At 39.7% G+C, this 21,814-nt stretch overlaps 2 protein-coding genes across 4 annotated transcripts; both read right to left on the bottom strand.

Moving 5' to 3' along the window:
• Nucleotides 1-41: 41 nt before the first annotated feature.
• On the bottom strand, nt 42-5,030 carry mlst8 (MTOR associated protein, LST8 homolog (S. cerevisiae)). 2 transcript variants are annotated; one of them, XM_034107376.1, is made up of 9 exons: nt 4,955-5,030; nt 3,767-3,919; nt 3,167-3,218; nt 2,914-3,076; nt 2,754-2,829; nt 2,498-2,650; nt 1,500-1,624; nt 1,234-1,397; nt 42-636 (listed from the first exon to the last, which is right to left on the bottom strand). In XM_034107376.1, the coding sequence occupies exons 2-9, from the start codon at nt 3,893-3,895 to the stop codon at nt 518-520; spliced, it is 981 nt and encodes a 326-aa protein (XP_033963267.1). In that variant the 5' UTR covers nt 3,896-3,919; nt 4,955-5,030; the 3' UTR covers nt 42-517. The 2 variants fall into 2 exon arrangements, with proteins under 2 accessions (XP_033963267.1, XP_033963266.1); XM_034107375.1 differs by having other exon boundaries at nt 3,767-3,916; nt 4,955-5,027.
• Nucleotides 5,031-5,694: 664 nt separating this feature from the next.
• meiob (meiosis specific with OB-fold) lies at nt 5,695-19,830 on the bottom strand. 2 transcript variants are annotated; one of them, XM_034107975.1, is made up of 14 exons: nt 19,743-19,830; nt 19,305-19,411; nt 19,047-19,104; nt 18,759-18,890; nt 17,120-17,192; nt 16,754-16,949; nt 13,061-13,161; nt 12,801-12,853; nt 12,518-12,613; nt 12,277-12,369; nt 10,609-10,753; nt 8,588-8,774; nt 6,430-6,516; nt 5,695-5,963 (listed from the first exon to the last, which is right to left on the bottom strand). In XM_034107975.1, the coding sequence occupies exons 2-14, from the start codon at nt 19,359-19,361 to the stop codon at nt 5,850-5,852; spliced, it is 1,392 nt and encodes a 463-aa protein (XP_033963866.1). In that variant the 5' UTR covers nt 19,362-19,411; nt 19,743-19,830; the 3' UTR covers nt 5,695-5,849. The 2 variants fall into 2 exon arrangements, with proteins under 2 accessions (XP_033963866.1, XP_033963868.1); XM_034107977.1 differs by lacking the exon at nt 19,743-19,830 and adding an exon at nt 19,696-19,742.
• Between the last annotated feature and the right edge of the window lie 1,984 nt (nt 19,831-21,814).

Raw genomic sequence — 21,814 nt, 5'->3', positions numbered from 1 at the left:
CCAATTCCGTCTTCATTTGACTAAAGAAATAAGACTTTGAACAACTTTGAACAACGTCTTTACTGCAGAATCATTTCCTGTACATTTGATATCTCCCTAATCCACATTGAGAATGGTGGAACAAGTTGTCTTTGAGTTAAGACATCTATTCCAAGTTGCTGTAAAACTTGGTCCTTTTTATAACATAAATATGGTGCCCCGTTATAACAACTCCGAGTAATGAGGTTAAAAACACGGAGAGCCGCTGATTAATGATAACATAGTGTATTTTAATCAGACTTACCATTTCTACACGGTACAGCAGTGCTCCCGTACGTACGCTTTGACTTCTTAAAGGAAGAGCAGTGTGGAGAACTCGGAACACAGCTGAGCTTCATCGTAATGTTCAAACACAAGCCTCCACTTTCTCAAGGTGATCATCTCTGGGAACATTTGGTAATTATTCCCGATTGAGTCCATTGCTTTTTCTGTTATTCTTCCCTATTGTGCTGGCTCCTCCTCTTCTTCATCCTCTTCATCAGCCCAGCACGCTGTCATTAAAGGCCAGACACGTCACGGCCTTCTGGTGTCCGCTGTACTCCCTCTTGATCTCCCCGGTCTCTACGGACCACAGGCGCGCCAGGTTGTCTGAAGAGGCTGTGGATGCAAACGGGAACAAGATGGAAACTCCATTCGTAGAAATTGTAAATACACATTTTTATATTATGACTTTTTTCTCAAAAGGCTGTAAAAGTCACTTCCTCTGTGCTTTGATAAGATAAAGATTAAGTGTACTTTATTAATCCCAATCTGTGATTTTTTGGGTTTTGCAGCAGCATAAAACAAAACAAGGCTTTGCCCGCAATAACAAATTAAACATCTCAAAATAGAAATAGAAATAAAGCAGCATTAGAGAGTAAGAGCATTATACAGATGACCGTGAAGATAACAAATCTAACTGACTGACAAATAAAAACACTATTGACGGTAATATATATATAGAGAGATATATATATATATAATATATATACAGTGTTTAAAGATGTGATGGATCAAATGTGGAAAGAAAAGGGGAGAACAGAAATGAGGAGACGTGTGGATGTCATCAAAGTGCCCAAATGGCTCTAGGACTACGGGAGTGTCTTGATCTGATTTTCACAAGGCTAAGGTTCTTTCAAAAGTGGCCTTAGTGAAGTTTTTTGGTCAAGATTTGTTGGCTTTTTCATGAGTAATATATATAAAAAAGGTACCGACCAGTGACGATATACTGGGAGTCTCCGGAGAAGGCGCAGTCCCACATCCAGCCTCGGGACGTCTCCCCGGGGTTGTTGCTCTTGATGCTCAGCTCCGTCATCAGAGAGAAGTTAGACGTCCTCCAGATCTTACAGGTCTGGTCCGCTGAGCAGGTGGCTAACAGACTGGAGGGGATTAACAACATAAAACACACACATACGTGTTTGATCAGCAGGGACAGTCAGAGAAAGATGTTCAGTGTGTAAAGTAAGGAGGAGGGCACTCACGTGGAATCGGGGCTGAACTTGCAGCGCAGGGCGTAGCGTTTGTGTGCCGGGATCTTGGTTTTGGGGATGAGCTGCGTCACCTCGTCTCCTGCCCCTCCAGCCAGGTTCCACACATAACAGTTTCCCTGTTAGAGAAAAGAAGGCCTTTAATATGCAGTAACCTCGAGGAACTTCAAGGGGCAAAAGCAGAACCAGGGTCCATACACTTTTTCACCAATGATTTTCAGTGACTTCTCCATGACCTTTACCTCGTTTTCCATGACCAAAAAAAGTACTCTCTCAGCGGTTCCACTGAAACATTTTTATTTTAACACGGTAAGCTGGAAAATAAGGTCTGCATATGAAACATGTTGTTTCTACTGCCTATCTAAAACAAATCCAATAGTAGGCTTACGAGCTCCTACAGACTAAAGCCACTGTCGACTAGAGGGCATGATTGTAAAACTCTCTCACCAGCTAAATGCCATTTTACGTTTCATTACTATACAGTATTTATTATCGTTACAGTATTACTATTTCGGCGATTAAATAAAATATAAATTATATTTGATGCAACTTTAGTTCAATTTCCATGACTTTTCCAAAACTCTGGGAAAAATATTGTTTTCCAGAACTTTTCCAGGGCCTGGAATTTGCATTTTGAAGTTCCATGACTTGTCCAGGTTTTTAATGACCGTAAGAACCTCGCAAAACATGATTTAGCCACCAAAACAAATGAGAATTAAGTGCTATATTTTGAATATTTTCTTTGAAGACAGCATAGGTGGATATAAAGGCTTGAAAATGCATGGCTGACAGCAAGGTAAGGTGCTGAAAACATGTAGCAAATATAGCAAACATTTCATACTGATATTGACATTTTTTTCTTTCAATGGCTTCTGTGCCGGTACTCCCGTCTGCTTTTCAGAACTAGGGGCGATGGACTGTAGGTGGCCTATTATTTTAACATGCCAATGTATCAAAACACAGCGCCATTTTCAGACTGTTTGAGTACTGACCGAGCTGTTGACCGCTGCCATGTAACTGGCATCCGGGTCGATGTGAACGGAGTTAATGGAGACCTCTGGCTCAGGAATCAGCTGCTCGTTGTGGTCCGTCTTCAGATCCCAGATATGAATCACTCCACTCTGATCGCCGACAATCAGCTCTGCCTGAAAAATGTAACAACTCATGGTTTAATGCAAGTCTTTTCAGCATAAACTCTTAACCGTCTTACAATAATATATAAACAAATGACTGTAATTGAAGTCTCACCTGGTTGGGATGCAGGCACACACAGTTGATTGGGGCGTTGACCTGGAATATCCTCTGACACTGCAGATTTCTGGACCTGGAGGGAGCATAAGGGATTAAAGTAAGGTTTTTTTAACACAGAGTGAATTTCCTTTAGCACAATGAGCTTCCTCTTTAGTACCTAAGGTCCCATATGCGAGCCATGCAGTCCTCTCCTCCCGTGTACATCCAGCGTCCGTCCTCATGGAAACCCACAGACGTGATGTTCTTGCTCACGCCGTCGTAGTTTATCACAGGGTTAGGGTTGTTGGAGTTCAGGTCGTACATGCGGATGTGCTGATAACCTATTAACACAGAGTGGAATTTACTTATTAAAGGAGATATTCATTTAAATATATGATGCAGAAGAAAGTTTGAGAATAATGTTGACCAACCTGCAGCTGCAATCATACTCCTGTCAGGCGTCACCTCAAGGGAATTTACTTGCTGGGAGCAATCGTTAAGAAAAGGTTTTTTTATTTCTGTAGTATTTTACAGCTCTTGATCTGGTTAGCCAACTTGAGCAAGTCTGTCTTTATGCAATAGAATCAGTTACTATAGTGAGTACAGTACAATTCTGGAAATGCAAAAGACAATAGACAAATGCTTTATTGACAGCATCGATTTGTCAATATAGATTTTATAAGAGTAATGTATTAAGTATACTCTATATATAAAAATTATGATGTTACATTCCTCCATTATCCACTATATAATTATTGGGTGTTTAGTACAAAAGCACTTTGAATTGCCTTGTGTTGAAAGGTGCTATATAAATAAACTTGCCTTGCCTTGCCTTACAACCCAATCCAGTGATAAATGCAAGAATACACAAACATTACAATTACAAATATTTGGAGTAGATCTATACGATTCGAGATAATAAGACTTGTTATGGAATGACCCACATGTGTTTGAGTAATATGCATTCTGTACACAATCACCCTCATGTCACAGTAAAAGCACACTGTTGCTCTCGGTCACGGTAAGGATACAGAGTCCTGGTGCTGGACCGTCCTGGTGCAGATGCCGCTGTGCGCCTGCCAGAAGCGGACGGTGTGGTCGTATCCAGCCGTGGCCAGAATGACCGGGTCGCTGCCCACCGTGCCCGCGTTCACATTCATCTCTGCTGCTGCTGGCTGTCACTGCTCACAGAGGGAAGTACGATTCAAGGGTTCAAAGGTTATATTGTCATACGCACAGCAGCTAGTGTAGTTGTTGGGAAAATACTGAGTGTCCTCTTCCAATCTGAGAGTAACATGCTAACAAAGGTATCCCAACTGTAGCTGTGAACGTGACAGGATGTCTGATTACCTAGAAGAGCATCAGGACTGAATTAATCTGAAGTAAACATTGAATACTGCTTTCTATTCCTCCATCTTGTGACTGTGTGACTCCCTCTCTTGTGTATCAGCATGTGAAGGACACTGCTCAGGAACTAGTTGATGCTCTGTATGTGATGACTACTTCCATTCTGGAGAGGACCACAGATACATGGATCCTGAGGCTGAAGCTCAAGCCGGCGACCAGTGATATTTTTCTAACAGTAGTTATGGCAATGAAAGTCCCAGGCTCCTCCAACAATTAATTATAAATATATATAAAAAAGACATAAAATACTGCAAAAATAAACCAAATGGAAATAAAATAGTGCAAGAGAATGCTGCAGGAGAAGTAAACGATATGTATTAATAGAATAAGATGAGCTCCAAACAGAATGTAATATTGTACAGGAATAAAACTGTTTACATGGTAAATGGTAGTTATTAACACCTTCAGACCCAGACTCCTCCAATTGTGCAACGTGCAACATACTTAAGACATAAAAACAAGTAATACAATACTTTACTGTAATATAAATTAATATGTGAAATGCAAACAGAGGCATGAATAAAACTGCGTGGAGATATAAGACAGTCAGCTGCTGCAGCTTTCTGTCTCTTTAATGTCAACTTTAAACAGAAAGGTAGTTTAATTAAGTGCAATACTGTGGGAATAATACATTTAACTTGTGACATGCATGCTAACGTTAGCATCGCTAGTTGTTAAGGGTCATCGCAATGAAGGCAGTTAGGTAACGGCTATATTTCAACAGCTAAAACATTGTGACTTATTTCACTGTGTGATATCATTTGTGATCATTTATACTACCTTACAGAATAAAATGTACAAGTTTGTATTACCTTCAGTTGTTGTTGGTGTTGACGTGAAAAATAGGAACGTCCCCGGCCCTTAATCTGTCCGGTAGGAACACACACCGATGATTCAAACGTTCCGCTTTGATAAGCGTCGCTTTGCCGCCATCTTGAGACGTGTTGTATCATAGCAGGATAAATGGACCACAGTCGAGTCATGAATACCTGTGGCTTTTAAATGATCAATTATTTAACAGACTCATCCAACCACTTAGAATAGTGTGTGAAGGCCTTTGTAAATTACATATTAAGATTGTCCTTTTGGTGAAATCAATTCCAGTACCAATACTAAAATATCCAGTTAATTAAATGTAGTTAACACACATAACACAGCATGTAAAAAGTGTGTACTATAATCAGGATTTTATTAGAAATTCAGATAGATAGATGGTTGAAGTAATACTTAGTTACATACATACATATTTTTTATATATATTTGTTTTTGTATTCGGTATTTCGATCTCTCTGTCTGTACCATAGACTGTATATATAAAGGTCTGTACACACAAACTGAAAGATTGACAATACAATTCACTTTTACTAGTTCACAACAAACATGGGTAAGTGATTACAATTATATTATAGTGTTATTTATGAGTGCGGCTGCTGATCAAACCATCTTTACATGGAACAATAAAGGCTGATACATGATACATGAGATATTGACATGTAACTTTATTTTAATGTATAACATATAAGTTAGTTCATTCAACAGATTCAAGCAGTCATGCAAACAGTATATTAGTTAATAAATATTTAAATAAATAAGTTAAATAAATAAATATATTATGCAAAGAATGTTATGTTCTCAAAACACAAATTCCACATGTATATAAATGACCATCTATTACATTTCAAACAGTACTGTAACTATGTGTTCTGGTCATGGCTGCTGCAGCAGGACGGACATGTGCTGCTTCACCTCTCCTGGGTCGGCCACAGAACAGTCCAGAACCACCGCCCTCATCCCACTCTTCATTTTAATGGAGGGGAGGATCTGAAACGTTTCATTACAATATTTAAATATATAATAAAGCTTTATTTATATAGCACTTTTCATACAACACATGCAGCTCAAAGTGCTTTACAAAATGACACACCACAAGTTAAAAGTAAACAACAACAAATTCCCCTCAGATTATTTGTTAAGAACTTTAAAAGGTACATGCAGCAAAATATAACATGTTATCAGGTTAATAGACACAAGGAGGTCAAATGTATGATAATTAAAATAAAATTAATAATGGTTTCTCTGACAGATAAGACGCCAGAGTCGATGCAACAATATAAAATATAAAACCCCATACAACTAAGTGAGCATAGGTACAACAGAAATACAAATAAAAAGATTAAGACCTATAAATAAATAAAACAATATAAAGGTAGGTGAATAATAAAGACTAACAGAACATTTAACATTATTTAACAGTAACACACATTATTTAATCAAAGAGCTACAGTACCTTCACGTATATCTTGCATCTCTCCAAAAGTAATTTCCACTTCATTGCCGTCCGCTCGTCATCAGTCAGATTGGTAAACTCCTCCGTCTGATGGAAGACATTAAAAAGTGGTTTATCCCACTTGAAGCATAGCTGCTTAAGATACCAGTTCATAAGAGAAAAGTATAACATATGACATGGATTTATTATATTTACACAGCAGCAAATTCTACTTTCCAGCGTACATGTAGATGTAAACACTAACACAGGACTCAAAGGCTTTATTGTCATATTCACAAAAAGGTTAGTTTGGCAATTCAAACCTTAAGGCCCGAGCTCCTCCAACATTGTACTGTAACATAAAATATACTTAAAATATACATAATAAACTCTCGACCGATCGATCGGTGCTCTCTAAACATGCCGATCGCATGACGTAAAATACATGACACTTTTCTCTGTGTGCGGCAAAACGAGCTCGCCAAAATGGCTTCACCGGTCTGGCATTATTTTAAGGTGTCCGAAAAAGACAGTAATATAGCGGTATGCAACGTGAAGCAGAAACCCTGCAGCTCCGCCCGCCGGACCGGTGAGCGGAGCGAAACACACAAGAGTTAGACCCAACACACTGAGCTATTTGATCTACCTCTGGAACAAGCTAAACTAGTTATAAATATGTTTATTCTTCACTGTCGGGTCCCTCATTACTGGATCAGTGAGCTGCATGAGATACTGACCGGCTGTCAGGAGAGGGAGAGAGGGGGAGAGAGAGAGGGAGAGAGGAAAAGAGAGCCCTTCCGCTCAGTTCTCCCGTGTTATTCTCCAAAGTGAATGTAAACTTGAATAATGTACATCATTTGAATGTAATAATTAAGTTGATTGTTGTTTGTGGAAGCTCCAGTGAATGAGCATTAACTGAGTTTAAAGTTAAACATCACTTTAAATGGAAGATTTAAAGTGATGTTTAAATCTTCCATTTAGGCCCCGCCCACTCTATCGGATCGGCGATCGATATCGGCCGATACTGATTCCGGCCCCGAAATTGGCGATCAGAGCATCCCTACTCGACATGCACCAGTATTTATCCCATTGCTCTCATGTTCTTTAACTCCTACACACAGTTGATACCACATATACCACTGTACATTTATATATTCAGTTTCATATTTAATATTCCATCCCTTACATACTTATGTATATATAATAACTTGCTTTATATTTAGTTTTTGTTATTGTTAATTTGTAAATTCAACATGTATATTTTCTACTTTCTTGTTTATTTTCTTGTCTTTTTAATTTGTATCACGTCTTTTATGTTGCTGCAACACGAACATGTCCCAGATTGGGATCAATAAAGTACTATCTTATCTTATCTTATATAGAGTTGAGGATAATTTATGATGAAGAGTTACTGACCGTAAAAAATAAGGCAAGAAGATATAGAAATAAAACCGTGCAAGAGAAATGTTCAAGTGGCAAAAAGGCAGAAAGAAGTAAACCATATACATGTTAAATATAATTAAGATGAAACAGAATTTAAACTTAAATAGAGAGCCACAGTGATCCGATTACAACGAGAGTTATAACGAGAACGTGACGTCATATTTAGACAAGACGGATCCTTTCTAGCCATAACCAGGGAACCCATGCGCAGCTTACTTCCGGGTTTCTGTGGCTCTCTATACTGTCCAGTGGAAGAAAATACTGCATGTTGTACGTAGTTGTATTCAAGCAGGGTAGGGTTGCTCGTGTTATACTCGAAATTCACCAGTATTACATATATGCTACGATTACAGAGGATGGACACCGTTGGTGGAGTAATACGAGGAAACTGGGATTAATAATGGAAGGATTATTAAGGCCGCATAAAAGAAGGAGCTGGTCTGTGTGACACCCCAAAATAATATAATATGGCTTCTTTAAAATGAGGAGAATATGTAGGATGACCTTATATATAACCCATATTCTATTTTTGTTATACCTGTGTTATTTACATTCTCAGTGTTGATTTGATTTCTATACGTTTAGTTTTTCATATTCTCACGTTGAATGTCTTGGCTTTGAGACCTCCTACATGTTGTGGCCCCTTTTCATCCCGTTGCTCTCACGTTCTTTAACTCCCGGATGAAAGCGCATATAGAGTCGAGGATGATTGATGATCCTGTGAGGCGGTACTGACCGTGCAGCCGAGAGCCTTCTCTGCCAGCGGGCTCCTCAGAGAGCAGGCCTGCAGCGTGCCGGTGTGGTCCGTGAAGTCCATCAGCATGTCGAAGCCCGTGGCGCTGGAGAACATCTGATCCCTGCCCGGACACATCAGGTTGCTGCAGCTCACCTCCTCCTCCGTCACCATGAACTTACACCTGGTGCTGAGGAGGGTCAGGAAACAGATGAGCAGAGATGGCAAAAGTACACACATCCTTTCCTCAAGTAGAAGTACAGATACTCGCGTTTAAAAATACTCTGGTAGAAGTAGAAGTACTGACTAAACTTCTGTACTCAAGTCAAATTAAAGAGGCTTTGAAATGTACTTCAGTAAAAAGTACCCATAACTAGCAGCTGCTTTAAAGAGTACCTGACCTCCCTTTATATCAATAGAACAATAATGTCATTGTTAGCTAATGAATGTTTCCATGCTGAACAACGTTTCCATTGGTCCCTCTTCTTTAGAGAAGACCAGGAAGTGATGGATACACGGATCGTGTTCAAATCAATAGGCACGCAGTGACTCTAAAGAATAATGATCACGCACCAACACACATTCAGACTAAAGGAACCAGCTGTTTGGGAAATGAGAGAAGTAGAAAGTACAGGTATTTGAGTTCAACATGTAAGAAGTAGAAAGTACAGGTATTTGAGTTCAACATGTAAGAAGTAGAAAGTACAGGTATTTGGGTTCAACATGTAAGAAGTAGAAAGTACAGGTATTTGAGTTCAACATGTAAGAAGTAGAAAGTACAGGTATTTGTGTTCAAAATGTAAGAAGTAGAAAGTACAGGTATTTGAGTTCAACATGTGAGAAGTAGAAAGTACAGGTATTTGTGTTCAACATGTAAGAAGTAGAAAGTACAGGTATTTGTGTTCAAAATGTAAGAAGTAGAAAGTACAGGTATTTGAGTTCAACATGTAAGAAGTAGAAAGTACAGGTATTTGTGTTCAACATGTAAGAAGTAGAAAGTACAGGTATTTGTGTTCAAAATGTAAGAAGTAGAAAGTACAGGTATTTGTGTTCAAAATGTAAGAAGTAGAAAGTACAGGTATTTGAGTTCAACATGTGAGAAGTAGAAAGTACAGGTATTTGTGTTCAACATGTAAGAAGTAGAAAGTACAGGTATTTGAGTTCAACATGTAAGAAGTAGAAAGTACAGGTATTTGAGTTCAACATGTAAGAAGTAGAAAGTACAGGTATTTGTGTTCAACATGTAAGAAGTAGAAAGTACAGGTATTTGTGTTCAACATGTAAGAAGTAGAAAGTACAGGTATTTGAGTTCAACATGTAAGAAGTAGAAAGTACAGGTATTTGTGTTCAACATGTAAGAAGTAGAAAGTACAGGTATTTGTGTTCAACATGTGAGAAGTAGAAAGTACAGGTATTTGTGTTCAACATGTAAGAAGTAGAAAGTACAGGTATTTGTGTTCAACATGTAAGAAGTAGAAAGTACAGGTATTTGTGTTCAACATGTAAGAAGTAGAAAGTACAGGTATTTGTGTTCAACATGTAAGAAGTAGAAAGTACAGGTATTTGTGTTCAACATGTAAGAAGTAGAAAGTGCAGGTATTTGTGTTCAACATGTAAGAAGTAGAAAGTACAGGTATTTGAGTTCAACATGTGAGAAGTAGAAAGTACAGGTATTTGTGTTCAACATGTAAGAAGTAGAAAGTACAGGTATTTGTGTTCAACATGTAAGAAGTAGAAAGTACAGGTATTTGTGTTCAACATGTAAGAAGTAGAAAGTACAGGTATTTGTGTTCAACATGTAAGAAGTAGAAAGTACAGGTATTTGTGTTCAACATGTGAGAAGTCAAAGTTAATAGTCGTCAGAAAAACAAGTAGTGGAGTAAAGTACTGATACCAGAAACATGTACTTAAGTAACAAAGTATTTGTACTCCACTACTTCCTACCTCTGCAGATGATGAAAGAATTGAGGGGGAAACCGTTAATACAGCAGCTGTTTAATAACAAATGCACTTTATGGGTTTACCAGCGAGTCTTGATGAGTTTAGAAACAGAAGAGTTCAGGTCGAGTTTGGAGACGAAGCTGTATGTGATCCCGAAGAACATTTCAGAAATCTCCTGCGCCTTCTGCTTCAGCTGGCTCACGGTGTACACGTCAGTGATGGACTCCACTGCACACACAGAGGCAAACGCACACAAACGTGAGTGCAGTCTTTTTGTTAATAGGTTGCTGACAGACAGTATATCTTATTGATAACTCATTCCATACAAATAGTGCTTTCGTACTCAAGTTGAAGTGCTTTCAGAACAAGCTTACAAAAAAAAATTCTCTGAAGATTAATCTTTTTAAATTGACTCATAAACTAAAGTGTTAGTATTTCCCTAAATAGAGATTGATGGGCATTGTAGATGTAGTTTGACAGGGACTACTTTCAGCCCGATATTTGGTGTATTTTTTACAGCACAAAGATGATTATTATGTGGGAATGCTTATTTTTTTTATATATATTTGGCAATGATCTAGGTCTAAGGCAGGCTATACAGGCAGTAGTAGGATCAATTCATTGTGAATTTTGTTTCCTTACATTTTGCTGTCAGAATATCACAAGGAACATTTTGATTTTAGCCATTTAGCGCAAATGGGGCGAAGCCTGCGAGCTAGTTCAGGCAGTCAACTCGAGCACCAATGATACATTAACACGTGGCGCACCTCGTCCCTCTTACAACCAACCAAACACTTTCTCCTAAACATGCCGCTCTATTTAAGCTGCCAGGTCTTCCTGCCCTCGCTATGCTGCTGCTGCTGCCACTTGCTATTGCTATGTTCATGTTCCTGCTGCTGTGTTTCATGTTGCTGCTGCTCGCCTGACCCCCCACCACCCCAGCTCCCGCCCCAGCTCCCGCCGCAGCTTCCACCCCAGCTCCCACCCCAGCTTCCGCCCCAGCGTCCACCCCAGCTTCCGCCTCAGCTTCCACCCCAGCTTCCGCCTCAGCTTCCACCCCAGCTTCCGCCTCAGCTTCCACCCCAGCTTCCACCCCAGCTTCCGCCTCAGCTTCCACCCCAGCTTCCGCCCCAGCTCCCGCCGCAGCTTCCACCCCAGCTCCCATCCCAGCTTCCGCCCCAGCGTCCACCCCAGCTTCCGCCTCAGCTTCCACCCCAGCTTCCGCCTCAGCTTCCACCCCAGCTTCCGCCTCAGCTTCCACCCCAGCTTCCGCCTCAGCTTCCACCCCAGCTTCCGCCCCAGCTCCCGTCCCAGCGTCCACCCCAGCTTCCGCCTCAGCTTCCACCCCAGCTTCCGCCTCAGCTTCCACCCCAGCTTCCACCCCAGCTTCCTCGGGGGATAGTTATCTAATCATCACTCAATGTTCTTTGTAAATCTGTGGAGTGATGAGGCCCGAGCCTAGACGCCAAACTCAAACTATATGCTGCTTATAATAAACATATTAAGAAACACGTGAGTTGTCTGACTGAAATAAGAAAATGTTGCATGTATCAGGGAGTAGGATGACGGCTAGAAGTGCATTGCCAATTAACACTGTGACTTGAAAGGAAATGTAAAAGACAGAAAGTAAATGATAACATAAGGGATTTAAAACACAAAGAAGGCTTTACACCAACATACAGCCAGACTTCTGCTCATTCTGATACTACAGTAACAGTATGAGAATGGGGGAGTTCTTCACAGTAACCCACCAGGCACGTCTTCTGGCTTCTCGTCCTGATCCAGAGCTCCAGACTCTGACACTTCTTTGGCGTAGCTGAACAGCAGACTGGCCTCTCTGGTGTCTGAGAGCAAATGATGATTGACTTACAGTACACAGCAGGATCGCAATGGAAACGGTTGAAAATCTTGTTTCTGATTAATTCCACATTTAAAAGTTATACATCAGATGTTATGTTTTTATAAACTGTTGCTGTAAACTTTAAGCCTCACCAGGGTTCAGAGTGATAATAGTTTTTGCGTTAACCGTTGCTGTCATGCCGCTGCGAAAGCTGTCAAAACCAATCTTTGCATCGGCTATGAAGAGCACTGTGAATGGAGAATAAAAGTTAAAACAACAGAAAGCTATTTTAAACATAAACAAAGAGTAACATCTCAGATATCCGCCTCCATGTTCCTCTCCACTACAGTATGCTAATGAGACGTGACAGGCGGGAACAACAGTTAAATACAGATTCATTTTGTGGCTGGAAGTGAGCAGCAGTTGCTAACCTACCCGTCTCCTTGGGTATCAAAGTTTGCACGAGCTGAATGGCTTCTCTGTCCCAGCTGTGGGTAAAACCGAGGTCAGGGAGTTACTCGGTGGAAATCAAACGCACATGGAGTTCAGCAGGTTAATCTAAAGCTGCATCTCATCAAAGTAACTGTGCGGTTAACCGAAAGATACTCAGCGGTGATGCGAGGGGGCCGAGGAGATGGAACATGGAACGAATGCAACACAAGCTATTCACTTTTCCAAACAGATAAAAGACGCACCAGACGAGAGGGAAGGAAGACACGGAGTCATCAAAGAGTTTCACTTCCAGCCTCTGCCCTTTGCGTTGGTCTGAAGTGATGAACTGCTTCATCTCTCCAATCTGAACATGTAAACATCAGAAGTTCATTTCACAGTTTCTTTCCTTTCTGTGAACAGGCTGTTAAGAGCGATGTTAAGAGAAGGGTTTGGCCTCTCTCTGAACTTCTTCAAATTATGGTGAACCAATGAGAACACCACAAAGTAACCACACAGACAAAACAGACACAATGTAGTCAATTAAGCAATTTAAAAGAGGTATATTTAGTTACATTAGAAAACCCAGGGCATATGCAGGAATCCTGAAGTCAGATGGAATCCCTTTCAAGACCTTGTTTAAGACCCTTTCCATACATTTTAAGACTTCATTGCCACTTGGAGTTCTAACCGGTTACCTTGGCGACACACTTTACCTCACATTGACTATATACAGTATTGATTGTCCTTCCTCCTTAACTTCCAACCATTTGGACGCAGACTTGCATTTCCCCATAACGATGTTGTTTAGCAACTGGCGTAAACGGACCTTCACGCGCTATCAAGCAGTGAGCGTGCGATGTCCTGTTCAGATGACGTCTAACCCAACGGGATGCCATCAATAAACTCCACAGAATCACACTACACACCTACGCCATGACTACATTCAGGCAGACTGTAGAACACAACCTCTTTGGACAATTCATATACTTATTGAAAACAAGCTACAAAATGTAATGCCTTGGAAAATGCCGTTTAATACTTTTTAATAGCCTTCATTTTCCCTAAATTGATTTATCAACTTTTAATACTTTTTACTTTTAAGACCCCGCAGACAGCCAGAAACTAGGGCCGCTCGATTATGGCAAAAATCATAATCTCGATTATTTGGGTCAATAATTGATATCACGATTATTTAAAACGATTATCCATTTACTTTGAAAACATTGAACAGTATGTTTTAACAGTTGATTACCCTGAACTTTAAGTATAATTCAACTGAACAACCAATTAAAAAGTTAAAATAAAAAATAAATAAAAACATTTAATTAAAAATAATCCTTTTATTTCGATTATGTTGTTTTCATAATCGTTGCAAGCCAAAATCGTAATTGCGATTAAAATACGATTAATTGAGCAGCCCTACCTGAAACCATATATATATTTGCTTAGCATTCAGGCTCATTGGAAAAAAGATTTCTGGACTCCCCGATCTAAGGAAGAGGTAACCATACTTTTCCCAGTTTGACTTCAGAACACTTTTTCAAAAACCCTGATCATTATTCTGTTTAAGCTCAGGAAACTTTTACAGCTTTTTTTCCACCCGCGCTGCACTTAAAGTGGAGAGAAATACCACAGAAAAACCAACATCTAATTTGGGATGGGTACCGAGCCCCGGTATTAAACGGGCCCCGGGGCTGAATTATTAAAGACTAGGGGTGTAACGGTATATGTACCCGTACCGAAATTATTCGGGTTCAACGTGTCATAGAGCGAGCAAGTCATTTCATTGGACGAGAGGCATACTATGAGAGCTGGTCACAGGGATGCGTTCAAATTTAGTCAGTAATTTGAGGAACTGTCGAAATGGCGAACGCAGATAAAGTTGAGCTCGAAAATCCTCCAGCATCATTGAAGTCTCCGGTTTGGGAACATTTTGGTTTAAAGGATGACGGACAAAGACAGGTGGACCGAACCAAAGCTGTTTGTCGGCATTGTTCAACTAAAATTGGTTACGCGGCTGGCAATACATCAAACTTGCAGTCTTGAAAAGGCATCACCCGAACGTGAATATCACCGGTACCAAAAGAAAAAAGACTGAATTGCAAACCCAACTCCCGCTAGCATTTGAGCCTCCACCATTCACAAAAGGTTGAGACCGAGCCAACGCTATTACAAACGCCAAATATCCTTATGTTGCCATGTTAGCAAAGCGCTACCTGGTTGTATCTGCTACCTCTGTCCCTAGTGAGAGGGTTTTCTCCACAGCAGGAGACATTGCTAGTGCCAGCAGATCTACCCTTTCGGCAAGCAATGTGGACAAGTTCATCTTTCTTTAGAACAACATGAAAATACAATGACAAGCAAGTCATAATGTCAAACTGGCTGCTTAGGTACTAGTACAGTACAGTACAAATACAGATGATTTCAGTTAATTGAAATGCTGCACCTTAATGTTTATTTTATTATATTGTGTATTTATTTGATTGAATACATTATTCACAGTTTAATAATAAAAATATATATATATATTTTATGACAATTGTTTCTGCTGTATCGAAAACGTACCGAACCGAACCGTGACCTAAAAACCGAGGTACGTCCCGAACCGAAATATTTGTGAACCGTTACACCCCTAATAAAGACCGTGGTACCGTTAAGCTCCAACATTATCGGTCTTTTTATCGGTACAGGAGACATGTAAAAAATATATGTCATGTGTATTATTGCTACATAAACATTATATCGCAGTCTTAGTGTCGCCAACTCCGTTTCTAACATGCAAAAAGACAAAAAAATGCGTCTATGATGTATTTTTGATCTTTCCAATCCAGACGAGAGATCTCTCTCCCCCGCCTGCGTGCGAGGGGGCGGGGCGGTTTACACACACGCTATGCTACATGCATGCAACACACACACACACACACACACACACACACACACACACACACACACACACACACACACACACACACACACACACACACACACACACACACACACACACACACACACACACACACACACACACACACACACACACACACACACACACACACGGAGGAGATGGCGGAGAGAAAGCACTCCAAAGTGTGGTTAAACTTTACCCGTCTCGATGTGGACAATGCTCGTTACCTAAAGTGCGATAAGAGTTTAGCATGTGAGGGCGGTAACACGAGCAATTTGTCTAAACATTTAGCAAAAGTGCTCCACATCCAGACGGAGAAATGCGACTGTCTTTCTAGCAGCTCTGTAGCCCCATCCACGAGTAATGTTTCCACGTCACGTATGTTATGTATGCTAGCAGCAACACACGGAGTTAACTCAATGATACAAACATGGGTTAATGATTAGAGGTAACTGAGTTATTTAGTTTGTTAAAGTTTCAGCTATTCTGTTCACAGTTCTGTCATCACATTATTTAATACGATTTGTTAAAACACTGTTGTTTCTTTTGATGTGAAATATTATTTATTTAATTTATTTGGTTAATTTACCTTTTTTTTTTAATAACTGATAATAATACTGTTAAAGGACCGGATCGATAAGCGGTATCGATAAAAGTAGTAGTACCGCTAAAACTTTAACGATACCCATCCCTACATTCTAATGCAATCAATGTGTGAAAATACATTTTGGTTTTTCAATTTCTCTCGTTCGCTGTAGGAAAAAACACCTTCCCTAAATCAACGATATCTCAAAAATGTCATCACCTGTTTTAAACATGACAGATTCAACATGCAACACTTAAATTCAATTGCATATTCAGACACACAGAAAATACTTCTGGGAAATGTAGGAAACAACATACAAAAGTAAAAGTAGAAGCAGCAGCTTGACAGAAATGTGGGATTATCAAAAAAAGCAAATAACTAATATAGCGAAGCTTGAATGTATTAAAAAGTATATTATTATAATGCTATTCAATACTGAACGCCTGTGCTGTTAAGGCGTCTTACCGATCTCACTGCAGCCAGTATATTTATCACCGTGCCCTCCAGCCTCTGCCCGTTGGCCACGATGTCTCCCAGAGAGTAGAAATCCCCGGGGTCTTTCACTGGGAGGTGGATCAGAGGCAGCAGCCGCTCGATGGCGCCCGTATCGGCACACAGAGACACCTGGGAGTGAACCTCTGTCACCATCAGCCTGTAGAAGCTAACAGAGCAGACACAGGCCTTTGAACACCATCATCACACAGTTACATCATGTTTTACACAGCATTACACTGGGTTGTATATTAACATTATTACCCTCCGGCTGTTAAAAGCTCCAGAGTGACCATGAAGGAATCCTCTATGAAATCTGTATTGAAAAGTGATAATTACCTAGGTGTTGTGGGACAGAATTTGTCCCCTTTCTCCGGGTCTTTGCTGGAAACTAAAGGATTTTCAACAATGACTGGAAAAAATGATGAGAAAAAAGTCATTCACATTAGTTTTATGTTTTTGTATTAGATTTAAAGTTTGTAGGCATTTTTAAAAGTATCTTATTGCTACATTTTGTATTATATCAAGACGTTTTTGTGTAGCTTGATTTGTATTCTACAAGTAAAGACATATCAAAAGCTGGCGTGACCAAAGCTTAATTTGTACTACGACTAGGGGTGTAACGGTATACGTACCCGTACCGAAATTATTCGGTACGGGCCCTTCGGTTCGGTACCGAACGAATATAACGTTAAACGTAAAAAATTGAGAACGTGAACAACTTCTTGGAAGTAATCTCAGGTGCTGCGTCGCAGCATTCAGAGTAATTTGCTCCCATTGGGCTCAGCGCGTCATAGAGCGAGCAAGTCATTTCATTGGATGAGAGGGCATGCTATGAGAGCTGGTCAGAGGGATGCGTTCAAATTTAGTCAGTAATTTGAGGAACTGTCGAAAATTAATGGCGAACGCAGATAAAGTTGAGCTCGAAAATCCTCCAGCATCATTGAAGTCTCCGGTTTGGGAACATTTTGGTTTTGCAGTTACGTACAAGGATGACGGACAAAGACAGGTGGACCAAACCAAAGCTGTTTGTCGGCATTGTTCAACTAAAATTGGTTACGCGGCTGGCAACACATCAAACGTGCACACTCTTGAAAAGGCATCACCCGAACGTGAATATCACCGGTACCAAAAGAAAAAAGACTGAAGTGCAAACCCAACTCCCGCTAGCATTTAGCCTCCACCACTCGCAAAAACTTCAGACCGAGCCAAAGCTATTACAAACGCCAAATATTCTTATGTTGCCATGTTAGCAAAGCGCTACCTGGCTGTATCTGCTACCTCTGTCCCTAGCGAGGGTTTTCTCCACAGCAGGAGACGTTGCTAGTGCCAGCAGATCTGCCCTTTCGGCAAGCAATGTGGACAAGTTCATTTTTCTTTAAACAACATGAAAATACAATGACAAGCAAGTCATAATGTCAAACTGGCTGCTTAGGTACTAGTACAGTACAGTTCAAATACAGATAATTTCAGTTCATCGAAATGCTGCACCTTAATGTTCATTTGATTATATTTTGTATTTATTTGAGTGAATATTCACAGTTTAATAATAATTAAAAACCCAAAACTAATAGTTTATGTTTTGTGAGTACTTGTACAGTAAAGTTCAAATATAGATTATTTCAGTTCATCGAAATGCTGCACCTTAATGTTTATTTTATTATATTTTGTATTTATTTGAGTGAATACATTATTCACATTTTAATAATAATAAAAAAAAATATATATATATGTTTTGTTTTGTGAAAAAAAATCCTGCTGTACCGAAAACGTACCGAACCGAACCGTGACCAAAAAACCGAGGTACGTACCGAACCGAAATGTTTGTGAACCGTTACACCCCTAACTACGACTAAATAAAAGAAAAACAAGATATAAGCACTTGTGTTGCATCCCATAAAATACATTTCTATTTGTCAAAATCCAGTCATTTTTAGGAACTCTTCAAGCTTTGGGTCTTTGACAGTGACTTCCTCACCACAGTCTCCAGTGCTGAAGCTGTTGGAGAGCCCGTTGACGTACAAGTCGTTCCCCCATGCCGTGACATTAACGAAGAACTCAGGCGAGTCCTTGATAGTGAAGCCAAATGTGAATCTGTCCACACCGATATCTGAAATTCGGATAGGATCAGTTAGTGGAGAAATGGAGAAAAAAAGCTTCCAGAAGAGGGGGCTGGTGTACAACACAATGAGGTGCAGTGATGTTAGGAGAGTGTGACATTGAAATGAACAACTTTATGTAAACTAATATGACAAAAAATACTAACTTTTTCTGTCAGGGAAGCTTTTGACATCAGATTTCCCAATGACGATGCCTGCCACTTTCTGAAAAATATTTAAAAGACAATGAAAATTACAATATTGGATATTTTAATCAGTGGGTCAGTTAACAAAACTAATTCAGAAAAACAGGCCACAAATATCCATAATTTAAGACCATTTGTCATGGCGTTTACACACTGGTTTTGTTTAAAGGGATATTGTAGAAACAGATATATATGAAATAGCTGTATATCTAAACTCACCGGATGAGAGAGGTTGGGATGCAGCTCAGAGATGGCAATGAACGTCTGAGCAGCCATTTTATCAAATCATCACTTAAATCCAGTCCAGTTTTTAATACATTTAGTCACTGTAATGAGGTAAAACAAATAAAACAATACAAGGTGAAAGTTGTGGACTAGAACAAAGTTATTAAAGCATTTCTCAATTTCTAACATGGCCTTATTCTGACTATTAAAACAAACAGACAGCAGTTACTTGCTAAGTTTGGTTAAGTAGTTAGCTAGCAAGGTTAGTAAAGTTAGCATTAACACAGTGACTTGTTCACTCTTATCACACCTCGAAATTACCTGAGGGTTTTAACTATGTCTGAATTTAATATTTAGAATATTTGTAGCTTAGTTTCAGTTATACCTAAGACCTTTTTTCTTTTTTAATTCGTCTTTTCTCTTTCACTTTACCTGCTTTGTTTTCCCAGACGGATATTTGTGTATCGCGGCAAAACTGTTGCACGGCACGCGACGGAATCTGCAGATGCTGCGTTCAAATGCAGTCGGTAGAAAATCGTAATTTCTCGTTGTGTTGATATAGGAAAAATGTACTGTTCAGTTGTTTTTTTCACTGTTTGTACATATTGGCTGTTTATGTTTATTTTGTATCTAATTGTATCTTCAATTCATCTGCAATTGTTTATGTGCTGCTGTGACAATTAGTTTCTCCCAAATTGGGATTAATAAGATATCTTATCTCCTCTTAACCAAAAGTCATCATCAATCTTTTATTAGGAGCTAGTAAATGTTGCAAAAAGTCTGAAATTAACACTTCATAACAAAAGATGAAGTCACTTCCATCTCCACTTTATTACCATTAATTACTATTATGTACTGATTAACCACCTACTACTGTATAAAGTTTATGCAATCTCTTTTGTGATGACAAGAGACCTGCATTCTTCCAATGTTTTGTTAGACGTTAGGTGATGTTGCCTAGGATCAAATCCACAATTTCAACACACATTCAGTACAGTAAACATTATGAACAGCTGCGCAAACATGCAGGAAATGAGATTGAACAATACAACTGCCATCACTCATTCACATCACAGAGACACACATCATATATGTGAGTCATCTTTAAAAGTCTCTTCTTTGATAGGTTTCATTGCACCTAAGACTAAGATATCATGCACCTTTATATTCCACCATCCACAGCATGGGATTTATTCTCAGACGGATTTGCTGAGCTGAATTTGACAGTTTCCTGTTTTGTTTTTATGACACAAAGCTGTGTTTGACATGTGATACTGTCTCACACACCGAAGCAGGAATCAAAAGGTGTAACAGTAAACCCTTATTTAGCTTCGCTTAGCCTTGTTCCTCTTCCCTGGTGACTAATCCCTGTGGTTTGGATATCTCATCCCTGTGACTAATGTTGTTTTTCAGGCAGTAATATGTCTGGTGACATAATTCTTCGGTCAATGTGTTTTTAATCGCTGAGAGGAAAAAGTGCAGTAGCATCTATAAAGGCTTTTTCAGCACAATAACAGAACAGATTAATCCCCAACAGACAGTCTGGTGTGTTACGTTTCATAGATGTATTGACAAACTTTGAATAATGTTGTATAATGTGAACTGATTAAGTATATGGTAGCTAGGCAGAGGCATCGATTTGCTATTTGCACCGGTGCATGGCTATTCAAATGATACCAAATTTCAAATTCTAATTTCATTAGGTTTTTCTCACTACAGTTTGTGAGTCCATTAATCACAGCAGCACTGTAAAGCATCATCAGATAAATCCAGTTACCTTTGCTTCAGTGATTCATCCATAATGAATTCATGGCCTCGGTTTATCTGTCATCAATCATGCCTTTTCTTCCGATATTTCGTTGGGTTTTTCCAAATGATTTGAATAAACCGTTTGAATTTCTTTATGATAAGCAGACATCAGCATTGCTTGTCGCTTCTGATGGTGTGACTTTATTCAGGGCCTATGCAGGAAGTAACTGCGCGGCTTCAAAACAGGCACTGCAGGAATCTGTTGTGATTGGATGGCCTTCTTTCTAGTGCAGGTCGGCTCCCTGGAGGGCCTGCAGCTGTCTGACCACTGCCCGGCTCTTAATCTATCATTTGAGTGTGTGTGTGTGTGTGTGTGTGTGTGTGTGTGTGTGTGTGTGTGTGTGTGTGTGTGTGTGTGTGTGTGTGTGTGTGTGTGTGTGTGTGTGTGTGTGTGTGTGTGCGTGCGTGTGTGTGTGTGCGTGTGTGTGTGTGTGTGTGTGTGTGTGTGTGTGTGTGTGTGTGTGTGTGTGTGTGTGTGTGTGTGTGTGTGTGTGTGATACAATACAGTGCAAAATAAGATCTGTGGAAAACACACTTACATGTTTCGTTCAGGATTATCTCCACATAAACACTACTTTTATAATTTTTTAAGCTGCAATTTAAAATATAATCGCCAGAAATGATGAAGCAAAGTTAGTCAAAACTAAACTAAACTAAATCCCGGTCACATTACTTCAAGTGACAACGGCTAAGCT

Source organism: Pseudochaenichthys georgianus, chromosome 19 (genome assembly GCF_902827115.2).
Source record: "Pseudochaenichthys georgianus chromosome 19, fPseGeo1.2, whole genome shotgun sequence".
In the NCBI taxonomy this organism is placed as follows: domain Eukaryota; kingdom Metazoa; phylum Chordata; class Actinopteri; order Perciformes; family Channichthyidae; genus Pseudochaenichthys; species Pseudochaenichthys georgianus.
This window is presented reverse-complemented; position numbering and strand designations above follow the sequence as displayed.

What these genes read in the sequence shown, in the direction of transcription:
- mlst8 (XM_034107376.1), bottom strand. Translation starts at nt 3,895, where the DNA reads ATGAATGTGAACGCGGGCACGGTGGGCAGCGACCCGGTCATTCTGGCC. An exon ending in GAGTATGATTGCAGCTGCAG is followed by an intron (nt 3,077 to 3,166) that starts GTTGGTCAACAT and finishes CTGTGTTAATAG; the next exon opens with GTTATCAGCACATCCGCATG. An exon ending in GCTCGCATATGGGACCTTAG is followed by an intron (nt 2,830 to 2,913) that starts GTACTAAAGAGG and finishes TGCTCCCTCCAG; the next exon opens with GTCCAGAAATCTGCAGTGTC.
- meiob (XM_034107975.1), bottom strand. Translation starts at nt 19,361, where the DNA reads ATGGCTGCTCAGACGTTCATTGCCATCTCTGAGCTGCATCCCAACCTC. An exon ending in ATCCCAACCTCTCTCATCCG is followed by an intron (nt 19,105 to 19,304) that starts GTGAGTTTAGAT and finishes AATATTTTTCAG; the next exon opens with AAAGTGGCAGGCATCGTCAT. An exon ending in TTTGATACCCAAGGAGACGG is followed by an intron (nt 12,614 to 12,800) that starts GTAGGTTAGCAA and finishes CTCCATTCACAG; the next exon opens with TGCTCTTCATAGCCGATGCA.